Source organism: Carassius auratus, chromosome 15 (assembly GCF_003368295.1).
Source record: "Carassius auratus strain Wakin chromosome 15, ASM336829v1, whole genome shotgun sequence".
Classification (NCBI taxonomy): Eukaryota; Metazoa; Chordata; class Actinopteri; order Cypriniformes; family Cyprinidae; genus Carassius; species Carassius auratus.
Genome location: NC_039257.1, coordinates 21,605,782 through 21,620,814, shown reverse-complemented (window position 1 = coordinate 21,620,814; position 15,033 = coordinate 21,605,782). Strand labels below are relative to the sequence as shown.

General features: G+C 41.9%; 1 protein-coding gene across 1 annotated transcript; it reads right to left on the bottom strand.

The window, feature by feature from the left end:
* Positions 1-4,544: 4,544 nt before the first annotated feature.
* Positions 4,545-9,043, bottom strand: LOC113115371 (uncharacterized). Its single transcript, XM_026282899.1, has 4 exons — positions 8,404-9,043; positions 5,817-6,877; positions 5,415-5,731; positions 4,545-5,027 (listed from the first exon to the last, which is right to left on the bottom strand). The coding sequence occupies exons 1-4, from the start codon at positions 8,725-8,727 to the stop codon at positions 4,669-4,671; spliced, it is 2,061 nt and encodes a 686-aa protein (XP_026138684.1). The 5' UTR covers positions 8,728-9,043; the 3' UTR covers positions 4,545-4,668.
* Between the last annotated feature and the right edge of the window lie 5,990 nt (positions 9,044-15,033).

Sequence of the window (15,033 nt, the reverse complement as noted above, 5' to 3'; positions counted from 1 at the left end):
TTTAGTATTATTTAGTGATTTTACTTGGTAAAAGTGAAGTGCTTTTATTTTGAAGTTTCCGCGCAAGGTCTTATGGGGACGTACGCGTGTGAGAGAGTCGTCAAGCTAACAGCAAGAGAAGCATGGACAATTTAATGCTCTGATAAAAGTGTTAAGGTTGATATAGTGGATGTCAGCGATCTAAGGAAACATTTATTCCCTTGTGTACAGCATGCAGCCAACGAGGTATGCTGTTTTGTGTCTGTATTTTACTTTGGTGAACGTTATTTTACATGCTGCGCATGCCATTGTATGTTCATATTAAGCTAATGCAGTCTTTATTTTCTCGTTATACTGTATGTTTAGTTTTCACGGTGGATATGGAGAATAAGCTTCAAATAAACCCGTTGCAAGAAAACCACTTGTGTCTGCCAGTGCTTCGAGGGAATTACAGTGAAAACTCAGACTGTTCATTAACGCGAGTGGACATTAATCGACAGTGCGCAAGTTCAAAGGATCAGCAACAGTCGGTAGCGCGCAGAACTGTCATCAAAGGACTGCAGCCGAAAACATGCACGCACGCAGACAGAAGTAAGATGACGCACAGATCTTAATGAACAACGTTTTCAAGACAAAGCCATAAAGAACTGGAACACTAATAAGTCAAGAGTGATCTAAGAAGAGGGCTTCTGTTAAGGTTTGCCAAAAAGATTTGCGTCAATATAGCATCTGTGTGTGTAGTAAATGTTTTGATTTATGTGACCATGTAATATACATTGAAGCTTGCCATTTTGTAGACACAGTGCCAGAGTTAAAAGGAAATTATATTCAAGTTTAAATAGTGTGTTTAGAAGTGAAGGTTATTGGTCATTTAATATTTAAGTGTCTAAGGGCCCTATTTTAACGATCTGAAACGCAAGTGTCAAAGCGCGAAGCGCAAGTAACTTTGTGGGCGGGTCTCGGCGCTGTTGCTATTTTCCCGGCGGGATAAATGGCTCTTGCGCCCGGCGCAAATCTAAAATGGGTTGGTCTGAAGTAGCTTCATTATTCAGAGGTGTGGTTTGGGCGTAACGTGAAATAAACCAATCAGAACTTCATCCAACATTCCCTTTAAAAGCAGGTGCGCAAGTTCCATTATGGATTGCTATTATTATGGCGTATTTACCAGGCGCACGCCAGGAGCGGTTCACAGCCGAGGAGACTGATGTTCTTGTAAGAGCAGTGAAAGACAGAGAAGTTGTTTTGTATGGGGATGGGAGAAACCCACCCAAAATAGCGTCGGTTAAACAGGCGTGGGAGCCACAATTGTTTCATCGATTTTTTTTTTTTCCTGGTTCTTGACGGACAAACAAATTTGTCAGATGTCCTTATATACATATATGTCTTGCCACTATCGGGCAAACAGGTCTGATCCTTAATTACTACAATTAGCCTGAATAATTTGTAAGCAAGATTTCACAATGATTTCCGTCATCTCATGTGTTAATATTTTTTTAGTGTAACAATTTATGATTTGCAAAAATAACTGTTGCATCTGTGTAGATTACATGAGCAAAGTGTATGCGCGTTGTGCACGCTATACATTATGGTCAAGCTTGCGCCCTTAAAATAGCATAATGAACAACGCGCAACGCGCCACTGACTTTAGACTAGGTTTTTTCTGGTCAGTGGCGCAATTGTTTAATGGAACAGCAAAATAGCACCAGGGATTGTTTGCGCCGGAACACGCCTCCTTTTTTGCGCTGAACCGCCCAGGGAGCGCAAGTTCATTCACTAGTTTAGCGACGTGCTTCTGTGGAGGGAAAAGCGCGCTTTGCGCGGGTGCAAAATAGGAATGACACATGCGTCGGTGTACAAAGTCAATTGCGCTGGGTGCAAGATAGGGCCCTAAGTCTATATTCTCTACAGAGTTAATGCATAATAAGAACATTTTGAAAGGTAATAATCAAAGTTGAGTTAAGCTGGGGTTTTCTTTTTTTTTGCACATTTTCTATTTTCTAATCACATTTGAACCTCATTGAAAACTGAAATTTGAAAATCATTTAAGCTTACAAGTAACAATATGTAAGTGACATTTACATTTGAGTAAGCGTTAAAGGCAAACATAAGTTTAATTTAACAGTTTAATTACAGCCCTTATTTAGAAAAGTGGGTCAATTTAAAGGATTAGACAATGTCAGAGTCAAGTGAGCCTACAACTCAGGTTAGGGAAAGCATAGAAGAATATCAAGTTGGTGTTGCTGAAGTCCAGCAAGAGAAAGCGCAGCAGCCAAGACGAAGTCAAAGAGTCAGAACTCTAACCGAAAAAGGTAGAGAATTGCAAGATGAAAAAACTAAAGCGCTTCATCAAAGGTTCAATTACATTTATGATAAATGGAGAACCCAAGTTAAATCTTCAAAGAAGTCATTATCACAGTCAACAGAGCCCTTACCTGATGATCTGCTTAATGACATCATCGGTTGCATCACAGGTCTTTCTGCAGACGTTCAGCGTGTTTATGATGAACTACGTGACGTCTCAATTCCAGAGCAAGACACGCATCGAAAAGTGGATCTGTGTGTAGAGATTTCCAAGTTCATTGTATCCAGAGCCTCAAGTCGACTGGATGGAAAGATTCCAGAAGGAGAAAAACAAGATTGGCCTGAATCAGGCTCTCTCTTCGACTCAAGTACATACAAATCAGGTTCTGTCACTTCTTTCTTGAAAAGCAATTCGGTGCATTCAAGTAGGTCTTCTGTTAAACGACAAGAAGATGCTGCTGAAGCTGCTGCAAGCCAAGCTGTTCTGAAAGTGTTACAAGAACAAGAGAAAGAACAATTGGAAATACAGCGCCTAGAAGCAGAAGCTAAAAGGAAGATAGCTGATCAAGAAGCAGCAGCAGTAAGGCGTTGTTTAGAACGAGAAGCAGAGGAAGTGAAACGAAGACTACAGAAAGAGGAAGACGAATCTAAAATTAAGGCTCAAATGGAAGAAGAGTTTGGAGCTCTACAGAAAACTCTGGAAGAAAAACGGAGGAAGATACAGCATCTGGAGGCAGTAAAAGGTCTTAATGCAGCACGAGCGAGAATGCAGGTATATGATCAAATGAAAGTCATAGAAGAAGAACGGAAAGACATACTGGAGCATGAGATGGTAGCAGATAACAAAGTCCCGGCTCCTTCAAATCCTCAGGCTCTACGTATGAACTCAATCCCACAAGCTATGACCACTTCAAATGAAAGTACATCAGAGCTCATTAAGGTGCTTGCAGGCGCTTTAAGTGCCAACAGAATTCCAGTTCCTGAACCTTCAGTTTTCAGTGGCGATCCATTGCAATACAACGATTGGAAACTCTCCTTTGAAACACTGATCGACCAGAAGAACCTTCAAGACAAAGAAAAGATATACTACCTTCGAAGATATGTGAGTGGAAAAGCTAAGAAAGCACTCGATGGTTATTTTCTTCTCGGAACTGAGTCTGCCTATGTTGCTGCATGGGAGATTTTGGAAGAGAGATACGGAAACCGATTTACGATTGCAAAAGCATACAGAGACAAGCTCCAAGCGTGGCCCAAAATAGGATCTAAGGACAGCCTTGAGCTCAGGGAGTTCAGTGATTTTCTCCGTAGTTGTGAAGCTGCCATGGTTCACATCAAGGCATTGGAAATCTTGAACGACTGTAATGAAAACAGGAAAATTCTCTCCAAGTTACCTGATTGGCTAACGGCAAGATGGAATCGGAAGGTTATCGAAGTAGAAGAAGAGATAAACCAATTTCCCTCCTTTAGCCAATTTGTCAAATTTCTGGCAAGGGAGGCCAAAATTGCCTGCAATTCTGTCACATCATTGCAGTCACTAAAACAAGGTGAAGCTGAAAACCCAAAAGTCCAAAAACAACAAAACTTCAGAGCAAAGACACTGACCACAAGTTCCAGCGAACAGACTTTTATCACATGCACTTTCTGTAAGAAAACTGGGCATACTTTGCACAAATGCAGGAAGTTCATGCAGAAAGCAGTTTCAGACAGAATCAAATTCATTCAAGTTGAAAGTCTATGCTTTGGGTGTCTCAGGTCTGGTCACCAGTCAAAGAACTGCAACAGTAGAAGTGTCTGCGACATTTGCAATAAGCGGCATCCTACCTGTCTGCATGAGGAGCGAGACAAAAAAGAACAAAGACCGCCACAAGCCAAGCAAAATCCAAGTCAAGAAAGATACAGAGAAATACCTCAATCATCCCAACATGAAGAAACCACAGCTGCTACTTCCAATAGAGTAATACTTGGTGAAGCTAATGCACAAACAGCTGCAGTAATTCCTGTCTGGCTTTCATCCTTAACTCAACCAGAAAAAGAAGTCCTTGTATATGCTCTGTTGGATTCTCAAAGCGACACAACCAGAGGTGTAAAAAGTACTCAAAATTTTTACTCAAGTGAAAGTACAAGTACTTAGGGAAAATTTTACTCAATTAAAAGTAAAAGTATCTGGCTAGAATCTTACTTGAGTAAAAGTAAAAAAGTACTCCATTAAAATTGTACTTGAGTATTAAAGAAGTAAAAGTAAAAGCAAGAAAGAAAACTAGAGATTCTTGTTTAAGCTTTTAATCTCAAAAAACATTAAATGAAATGCATACAAGGTTTTATCCTGCTTTAGAACTGTTTGTATTTAATTATCAAACTATAAGACAGACAATCTAATGCCAGTACACGCTACTCAAAGTTGTAAAACCTCAGATTTAACTTCAGTAGAAGCTGATTCTCAAAATTGTTAGTGTCAAGCCTAGCTCTTTTGGGGCTGAAAAGCAATCCTGCAGTGCTGAAAAGCCTCTCACAGGCAGCCGATGCGGGAAGAGGTGTATTAGTCTTGATAGAGAGGCTGCAAATAGCAGGAAACGTGAGCAGAGACTCCCTGGTGTCTGAAACACAGGCCAGATATCCATCCAACTCTTTGCTGGCTTCATGTGTTGTCGGTTTCAAAGAAGCAAAAAAATCTTCATCATCAGATGAAGTGTTGGCCAATTCCTTCTTGTGGTCCAAAGGCTCCAGATGCACTCTGATGTAGTCCATGCCTACAAGCACAGTGAGCAGACACAAAGAAAAGTTTGGTTGAGGGGCTTCTGACTGGGAACAAATTTTATGGATTTTGTCATTAACTACATTTACGTGCAGTCATCTACATCTAAAATCATGCAAATCCCTTATTTTAGCATAAAATCTAACTGCATTTCCAAACCACATATGATACATATGAGTTTTGTTTCAAGAAACACTGAGGGATAACTACAACCTGCTGCAAGAATACTTTACATCAATATTCATATTGAGATCACAGCCAAAGATGGGATATAACATTCCTAAAAAGTGCAAAAATAAATAAATAAAAGAATAATTTTTGTATGGCTCAAAGGTTGCCCAGATTAGAATTCGTCAAGTGTATGTTGCTTGCATTCATTTACCTCGTTTTATGATGGTTTCATCATTTGTCCAAGAGGTCCGAAATTTAGGGAGAAGGATGGCAGCTGCTATGATCTCAGGATCTTCAAACATATGCTTGAATCGTGTTTGGATTCCTTGTTGTAGGGCATCCACAAGTGGGTCACAGTACCTGAGAGAATGGTGGAGTCGCTGAAGTTTCAAGCTTAACTGATGGACACTAGGCAGCAGCCACCCCAGCTGTGTATTCGTTTCCGCTTGCAAGATGTCGAGTACTTTTGCAACTGGACGCATTGTGTTGGCCCACTCTGTCAAGAACAGCATTTCTGCTGGATTAAACCTACAGGAGAAATCAGCATAATCAAAGAGTATTAAACAACAACAACCCACATTTGTTTACATCGATAGAGGGGAAAAACACTTACATTGGAACCTCAAGAGAGGTGCATATATTCCGAAGTGCGCCTTCTCCTGCTTCTTTGCAAATTTGAAGAATTCTGTCAACAGCCATAAAAGTTGAATTCCACCGCGTTTGGTTTGGCCTTAAAAGCTGAAGCCGGCTTTCTGATTCAACAGCTTCAGCTGCTAGAGCCGATCGGCTGCTTTTATTCCATAAAGCTTGGCATTTGCCAAAGACAGATCTGTATAGTTTCTTGTAGTGTTCATTTGAGAGAGCTTTTTGGGCATCAACGCTTGAGACTAGGTTAAGTAAGTGACAGGCACACTTTTGATGTTTTGGTAGCTGGAATTCGAAGCCATCGTCTTGGTCCAGGACTCGTGAGGCATCTTGGAATTCCACACCATCACTTCCCTCACCACAGCCTTCAGAATCAGTGTCATCACTTTCACACCTTCTTGCCTCAGTCTCGATATCATTGTTTTCCACACCAAAAACTCTGAAAGCCTTCAGAAAGTTGGAACCACTGTCTGTGGTTGTGCAAACAACCTTGTCACGTATTTCATACTCTGAGTGGATATCATTCATGGCACTGGCCAGTACCTCAAAAGTATGAGAGCCCATTAATCTTTTGCAGGCAAGTGCAAAGGCGGAATGTCTTTCAAGACTTCCAGGGTTGATCCAGTGAGCAGTTACACCAATGAATGACTTTCTACGTGCAGTCCAACAATCCGTTGTGGTTGCAATCCATTCAACTTCACTCATGGCAGCAGTCACTTTCTGTTTCATGATCAGAGCAGCTTCAGCTATCTTGGAGCGTAAAGTAGGCCTTGTAATGACAGAAATGCCAGGCTGCAGTGTACTAATCAGCTCTTTAAATGATGGCAGATCAACAGTGCTGAAAGGATGAAGTCCTTGAATGATGTACCTTAATATAGCTTTGTTCACAGTGACTGGAGACACATGTTTGACTGGGAAAACTGAGTCAACTTTCAGTTGCTTACTGCTGGAAGCATGGGTGGAGGTCCCGATCTTTCTCTTCTGTGCTGTCAATTTAGAGTAGTTTTTGAGGTAATTTGGGTGCATTCTCTGTAAAAACAACAAATAAATATTTATATTGTATGCAATAAATGTAACAATTACACATACACTCTCTGATTACAGCATTAAAGGGTTAGTTCACCCAAAAATGAAAAGATGTCATTAATGACTCACCCTCATGTCGTTCCAAGCCCGTAACACCTCCGTTCATCTTCGGAACACAGTTTAAGATATTTTAGATTTAGTCCGAGAGCTTTCTGTCCCTCCACTGAAAATGTATGTACGGTATACTGTCCATGTCCAGAAAGGTAATAAAAACATAATCAAAGTAGTCCATGTGACATCAGTGGGTTAGGTAGAATTATTTGAAGCATCGAAAATACATTTTGGTCCAAAAATAACAAAACCTACGACTTTATTCAGCATAACGCGGATTGACAACAGACCCGGAAGAGAATACAATGCCGAATAAAGTCGTAGGTTTTGTTATTTTTGGACCAAAATGTATTCGATGCTTCAAAAAATTCTAACTAACCCACTGATGTCACATGGACTACTTTGATGATGTTTTTATTACCTTTCTGGACATGGACAGTATACCGTACATACATTCTCAATGGAGGCACAGAAAGCTCTCGGACTAAATCTAAAATATCTTAAACTGTGTTCTGAAGATGAACGGAGGTCTTACGGGCTTGGAACGACATGAGGGCGAGTCATTAATGACATTATTTTCATTTTTGGGTGAACTAACCCTTTAATAAAACTGACATTTGCAGCCAATTGCACACTTTATAATGTTAAATACTTGTTGATTTTAGAAATACAGTAGCATTTAGTGACAATCAAACATTAATTTTATTTCTGATTATATTGACAAAAACACAGGACTGTAAGGCTGACATGACAGGGTGAATTGATTTCATTACATTAGTTTTGATGGTAACACTTTTACAATAAGGTTCGTTAGTTAACTACATTAGTTAACATGAACTAATAATGAACTGCACGTATACATGTTAATTTCAACATTTACTAATACTTTATATCTTGTTAACATTAGTTAATGCACTGTGAACTAACATGAACAAACAATGAACATCTGTATTTCTATTAACTAACGTTAACAAAGATTAACAGATACAGTAACAAATGTATTGCTCATGGTTATTTAATGTTAGTTAATAAATGAACTAATCAACCTCATTGTAAAGTGTTACCGTTTTGACAATACAACATGTTTGGTAATTATTAAAAATAAAAATTTCTCGCTTGGTTTTCTTGTGTTTTGCATGAATTCAAACACAATGAGAGCACGGAATGATAATGATTATTCAAAGCTCCAATAGGCGCCAAATTTCCCGTGGACCTAACGTTACCATAGCAAATAATTTACAGACAATTACAAATGCATTTTAGCATTTTATTACGTGAGCCTTATATTGTCAATCGCATGCATTAGTGAAAATAGGCCTACTACACATATAAAAGGCGCGCCATCAACGTCAAAACATTCACACCCAAAAAAAAAAAAAAAAAAACTATCAGTAAAACAAAATACTTAATGTACTTACCTCAATATGCTTCCTTAGGTTTGATGGCGAACTTTTGAAGGCCGATATTTCTTTATTAAGCGGGAGACAGAGGACACATTTCATCTTGAATGAATCTTTATTTACACCACTAAAAGAAAATAATTCGCGAAGATACGGCCACGGGTGCTCTTGATCCTGTGGCTGATTTTGGACTGTGCTGCTCGCAGCTGCTGATGAATCACATACTTCCTCCATTTTCTTCCACTGATTGACTGTTATAATTTCTCTAATTTCCAGGTCAAGGTGCTGTGCATTGTGGTAATAGATGTGACATGACGTCACTTCCAAAGGACCAATGAACATGTCTGACCAATTTCATATAATGTGAAAACGATTTTCATAGGCAGAATAAATAACATTTAAATTAAACTGGGCATCAGCGCAATTCAATTGGTTTGGTAATAGCAAGGGAAAATAGAATGAAGTGATCTCCAAAAAATAAGTACTTTTTGACTGTAAATAAAATTGTAAGGAGTAAAAAGTACTTTTTTTTCTAAAAAAATGTAATTAAGTAAAAGTAAAAGTATTGATTTTTAATTGTACTCAAGTAAAGTAAAAATCCCCAAAAATAATACTTAAGTACAGTAATCAAGTAAAATTACTCAAGTACTTTACACCTCTGGACACAACCTTCGTTCTAAGTGAAGTAGCTGAAGTCTTGGAAGCAGACAAAGAACAAGTGAAGCTCAAGCTCTCTACTATGACCTCAAGAACCACAGTAGTAAGCTCTCAAAGAGTAAATAACCTACAAGTCAGAGGCTTTTACTCCGGTAAGAACATTTCCTTGCCACCCGTCTACACACGCGAGTTTATTCCAGCCAACAAATCGCACATACCTACAAATGAAACTGCTAAAGCATGGTCCCATCTAGAGCACCTCCAAGAAGAGATTGCACCTTTGCAGGACTGTGAAGTAGGTCTGCTTATTGGGTATAACTGCTCACAAGCTCTACTTCCAAAGGAAGTTGTGTTTGGCGAAGATCATCAACCTTATGCTCAGCGTACGCACCTTGGATGGAGCATTGTTGGCCATAGGCATCCCACTGTAGACTACGGTGATGCCATCGGAATTAGTCATCGCATAGTAGTGAGACAAGTGACACCAGGTGTGGAGCCTTCTCTCAATCTCAAAACTGAAGTACACTATGTGAGCCGAAACAAAGTAAAAGAGATCACTCCCTCAGACATTATAAAGGTCCTTGAGTCTGACTTCTCTGAAAAAGCTGGAGAAGATAATCTGGTGTCTCAAGAAGATCTCAAGTTCCTGACAAAGTTGAGAGAAAACATCACACAGAAACACAATGGTCACTACGAAATGCCATTACCGTTCAAAGAGGAAAGACCCAAATTACCTAACAACAAGACATGCGCAACACATCGACTGCACTGTCTTGAAAGGAGATTAAAGAAAGATCAACAGTATTACAAAGACTACGTAAACTTCATGGACGATATTATTTCACGTGGTGAAGCGGAAAAGGTCCCAGAGGAAGAAATTGACAACAGTCCGGCCTGGTACATTCCACATCATGGAGTTTATCATCCACGAAAACCAGGAAAAATATGTGTAGTATTTGACTGTTCTGCCAAGTTTAAAGAAACATCTCTCAATGACTACCTGCTTACCGGTCCTGACTTGACAAATACATTGGTGGGTGTTCTATGTCGCTTCAGAAAAGGTTCCATTGCAGTCTTGTGTGACATTGAAAGGATGTTCCACCAGTTTCATGTGAAAAGGGAAGATCAAGATTATTTAAGATTCCTTTGGTGGGAGAATGGCAACTTGTAAACCATACCATCAATTTACAGAATGAAGGTCTACTTGTTTGGAGCAGCCTCGTCTCCTGGCTGTGCCAACTTCGACCTGAAACATCTGGCAGGACAAGGACGAGGTCAGTTCAGTGAAGACTCCATATGCTTTATTCAAAGAAATTTCTATGTTGATGATGGTCTTGCAAGTGTCCAAACTGAGAAGGAAGCCATTCAGCTCGTCAAAGAATCAAGAGAACTTTGCTCCACTGGCAAGCTAAGACTCCACAAGTTTGTTTCCAACAGTGAGATAGTGATGGCAACCATCCCAGAAGAAGAACGTACCACAATCAAAGATCTAGACATGGCCTTGAGTTCACCGCACATGGAGAGAGCTCTAGGAGTAGAGTGGTGCATCACATCAGACTCATTCAAATTCAGAGTTCAAGTAAAACTTAATCCACTAACAAAAAGAGGTGTGCTCTCTACTGTAGCCTCTGTGTATGATCCCCTGGGGTTCATGGCACCCTTTGTCCTTTTGGGGAAACAAATACTCCAGCAAATGTACAGAGAGAAAATTGGCTGGGATGAGGAACTTCCGGAAAACCTAAGACCTAAGTGGGAGTCCTGGATCAGAGACCTGCCCAATCTTGCTGAAATGCAAATCAAAAGATGTTTTTTACCTTCATATTTCGGCAAAGTGAAAGGATATGAACTTCACCACTTTGCAGATGCAAGCGTCTCTGGCTACGGTGAATGTACCTACCTTCGAGCCATTAACATGTCCGATGAAGTTCATTGCTGTCTGGTAATGGGCAAGTCAAGAGTGTCACCAACCAAGGTCACAACTATTCCGAGACTTGAGCTTTCTGCGGCAGTTGTTGCGGTTCAAACTAGTAACATGCTCCAAAGGGAATTAGAAATCCAAGATCTGCAAGAGTTCTTTTGGACAGATTCCACAGTCGTTCTTGGCTACATAAACAACGATGCCTGAAGATTTCAAGTTTTCGTAGCCAACCGCATACAGAGAATCAAGTCAAGTACAATGCCTGAGCAATGGGCTTATGTTGCCTCTGAGAATAATCCGGCAGATCATGCCTCTCGGGGTTTAACTGCAGAGCAACTTAAGAACTCAAACTGGTTCACAGGTCCAAAGTTTCTTTGGTGTAAAGAACTACCTGAAAGAGAACCCAAGGTGGGAGATATCAGACCGGATGATCCCGAGCTTCGCAAGGTGCTTGTGTGTAATACTAAAGCCAAAGAAGATAGATCTTTTCTGGATCGCCTACAGAAATTCTCTGATTGGTCAAGAGCAGTAAAAGCAGTTGCCAGATTGAAACGACAAGTCAAAGAATACAAAGGTGTGAAGCAAAGAACCAACGCAGGTACAAGCTTAGAAGAAAGGAAAGAAGCAGAACTCACTATCATCAAGCTAGTTCAAGAAGAAGCATTCTCAGAGGAGATAAAAAGCTTGAAAGCAAAACGGGTAGTTACCAAGACCAAAGACAGTAAGCTGTATAAATTGAATCCTTTCTTGGACGAAGAGGGTATTTTAAGAGTGGGAGGATGCCTAAGTCAAGCCACGTTACATCCACATGTGAAACATCCAGCAATACTCCCAAAGAACTGCCACATATCAGTCTTACTCATTGAGCACTTTCACAAAAGAGTACAACATCAAGGATGTGGAATGACAATAAATGAACTGCGAGCTAATGGATGGTGGATCCTGGGATGCAGCAGTGCTGTCTCATCACACATCTCCAAATGTGTCAAGTGCAGAAAGTACAGAAGAGGTACTGAAGAACAAAGGATGGGTGACTTACCACAAGACAGAACGGAGATGACTCCACCCTTCACTTACGCAGGCATAGACTGTTTTGGTCCAATCTATGTAAAGGAAGGAAGAAAAGATCTTAAGAAATATGGTCTCTTACTTACCTGTCTATGTTCAAGGGCCATACACATAGAAATGATTGATGACATGACAACTGATGCATTTATTAATGCTTTAAGGGCGTTCATTGCCATAAGAGGAAATGTGCGTCAACTAAGATGTGACCAAGGAACTAACTTTGTTGGTGCAAGGCGAGAGTTTGCAGAACTCCTGAAAGAAATGGATCAAGAAAGAGTAAAGGCTCTAGGATGCTAATTTTTTTATGAACCCTCCAGCGGCAAGTCACATGGGCGGTGTCTGGGAGAGACAAATAAGAACAGTAAGGAGTGTTCTAACTGCTATACTTGACCAGTCATCGCGAAGGCTTGACAGCACCTCTATAAGAACATTCTTGTACGAGGTTATGGCTATTGTTAACAGCAGACCACTCACAGCTGAACATTTGAATGATCCATCTGGACCTGAACCTTTGACTCCGAACCACATCCTTACAATGAAGTCAACCATTCTTCTGCCTCCACCTGGACAATTTGTTGGAGAAGATCTCTATCTTCAAAAGAGGTGGCGTCAAGTGCAGTATTTGGCTAATGAGTTTTGGACTCGATGGAGGAAAGAATATCTATTAAACTTACAACCAAGACAAAAGTGGCACATGGACAAAAGAAACTTGAAGGTCAATGACATCGTCCTTCTACAAGATGATCTGATACCACGCAACGAATGGAAGCTAGCAAGGGTCACAGAAGTCTATCCAGGGTCAGATAGTAGGGTGAGAAAAGTAAGGTTGCTAGTTAGTAACACTACATTTGACAAAAAGGGAAAATCCATAACTAAAACTGTCATGTCATCTGTCTGATCACCCTGTTCTTCGGTGTGTGTTTTTGTTTATGTCGTCATTTCATGCGCACATGGTGTTTTGTTTTGGTTTTGATCATTCGTCTTGCACCTATCTGTGGCGTTCCTCCCTCCCCCTCATTACTACAGTTTCCGCTTCTAATTGTTTGACTCCACTCACCTGCATTCAATGTCTGTCCATCTCTTCCTCTATTTATTCCCGTCTGTCGCGCCAATCGGTGCCAGATCGTCGTTCGACTACAGCCCATGTGTAGCCATTCTGTCTAGTCCTGCTCTGTCGTGCCATTGTCTGCTGCTACTGGTTTTGTTTTGCTTTTTCTATTTTTCCCCTCCCTCATTTACTAGACTGGACACCTGCATTCCTCAAAAGTGTTTTTGGTTTGCTCCGTGACGGGCTCTCTCGTGTTCTCCTCCCTCCTCCACTTCCTACGCGGCCGCGCCGTCGGGCACCCCCTGCCGGGTGTTTACGAAAGGACATTCAAGTCTCTTATTTTCCTGTTGGACATATTTATATTATTTCCCGGCCTGTTTTTGTTAGTTGGAGGGAGTTTTTCTTTTGGACTTTTTTTAATAAATTCTCACACTATACCTGCATCTGTGTCCAGTTGTGTTCCTGACAGAACGATCTGGCCAAGATGGACAGAGCAGGCGCAGATCCTGTCAGAACTGCAGTCACCCAGCAGGGTGTTCTTTTGGGCCAGCACGAAGCCAGATTGACGAACACCACAAGGGAGGTGGAGTTCTTAGCCAACCAAGTGGCTGAGCTGACCACCCGCATCCAAGAGCTGCAACGAGAGGCTGCAAAGGGTGGTGCAGCTCACCATCTTCCTCGCCATGAGCTTGAGCCCCGATGCAATAACCCACCACCCTACGATGGAGACCCCAATTCCTGCCGGGCCTTCTTGTCCAAGTGTTCGGTGGTGTTTGCCTTGCAGCCACGCACATACACTCTTGAGATGTCCAAAGTGGCTTATGTATTGACTCTTCTAACTGGTAAAGCTAGAGACTGGGGTACTTCCATCTGGGAGACTCAAGCCCCTTGTTGCGCCTCTTTTAAGGATTTCCGCCAGGAGATGGAGAGGCTATTTGACCGCTCTGCCAGAGGTCAGGAAGCGGCTGACCAGCTAGCACGGCTCCGTCAGGCGGGTCGCTCAGTAACGGACTACGCTATTCATTTCAAGACTCTGGCAGCGACCTGCGATTGGAATGAGGGGGCCTGTCGAGCTATGTTCCATGCAGGGCTAGATGATGACATCCAGGATGAGCTGGCCACTCAGGACTTGCCACGGGACTTTGACGATCTCGTTAATATTGCGTTGCGGATCGAGGGTCGCCTTCGCCGCCGCCGTCAGCGCCTGGCAGTTCGTCCACCCTGGAGGACCGAGGAGTCGTCACCTGTTTCCCCCACCGAAACCACTGAGCCGGAGCCTATGCAGGTGGGGCGCCTTCGGCTCACTCCGCAACAGAAGAAGCAAAGACACACCCAAGCATTTAAATCTCCATAGAGAAAGTGATACTTGCAAAAGTGTCCAATGTGAGCGTGGCGTGAGATCAGCTTGTGAGCTTTGCGCGCTGTTCCCGTTGAAACAGCCATGTGCCATGAAACGGAGGCCATGTGACGCGCGTGCACGCTGCGCTGGCTCTTGGCATGAGCGTGGAGCACGTGGTCCTTTGTTCTGTCCTCGCGCGGTATTTGAAAGGTTCAACAAACATTGTTCCAGAATTCGTCTTCCTTGCGTGGAGAGGCGAATAGTTGAATGAACTTAGTAAAGAAAAGAAACGAACGAAACGAAAGCTTCTAAAGGAGCCATTAAAATGGCTTTTTCTCTCAGCCCCTGTGCTGAGGGGGGGGGCTTGCGCTATGAGCGCGGCGCGACGCCGCGCGGAGGGTCGCACAGGAGAGCAGCTTGTCCGAGAACCAAGAACGAGAAGAAGAGGAAGAAGAGAGGGTGGACCTTGTTTGGTCAATTCTTATAGCTTGAAATAGTTCACGCCCCTTTTTCGCGTAAACAGCCAATGAAAGTCCGCGATCTGAAGCGGAGGGAAAAGTTCCTTTGTCTCTGTGGAGACAACCCCCCCCCCCCCGGAGATCTAGGGCTTACCCAAAT

What these genes read in the sequence shown, in the direction of transcription:
- LOC113115371 (XM_026282899.1), bottom strand. Translation starts at nt 8,727, where the DNA reads ATGTTCATTGGTCCTTTGGAAGTGACGTCATGTCACATCTATTACCAC. An exon ending in ACCTCTCTTGAGGTTCCAAT is followed by an intron (nt 5,732 to 5,816) that starts GTAAGTGTTTTT and finishes TTTCTCCTGTAG; the next exon opens with GTTTAATCCAGCAGAAATGC. An exon ending in TGAAACCATCATAAAACGAG is followed by an intron (nt 5,028 to 5,414) that starts GTAAATGAATGC and finishes CTGTGCTTGTAG; the next exon opens with GCATGGACTACATCAGAGTG.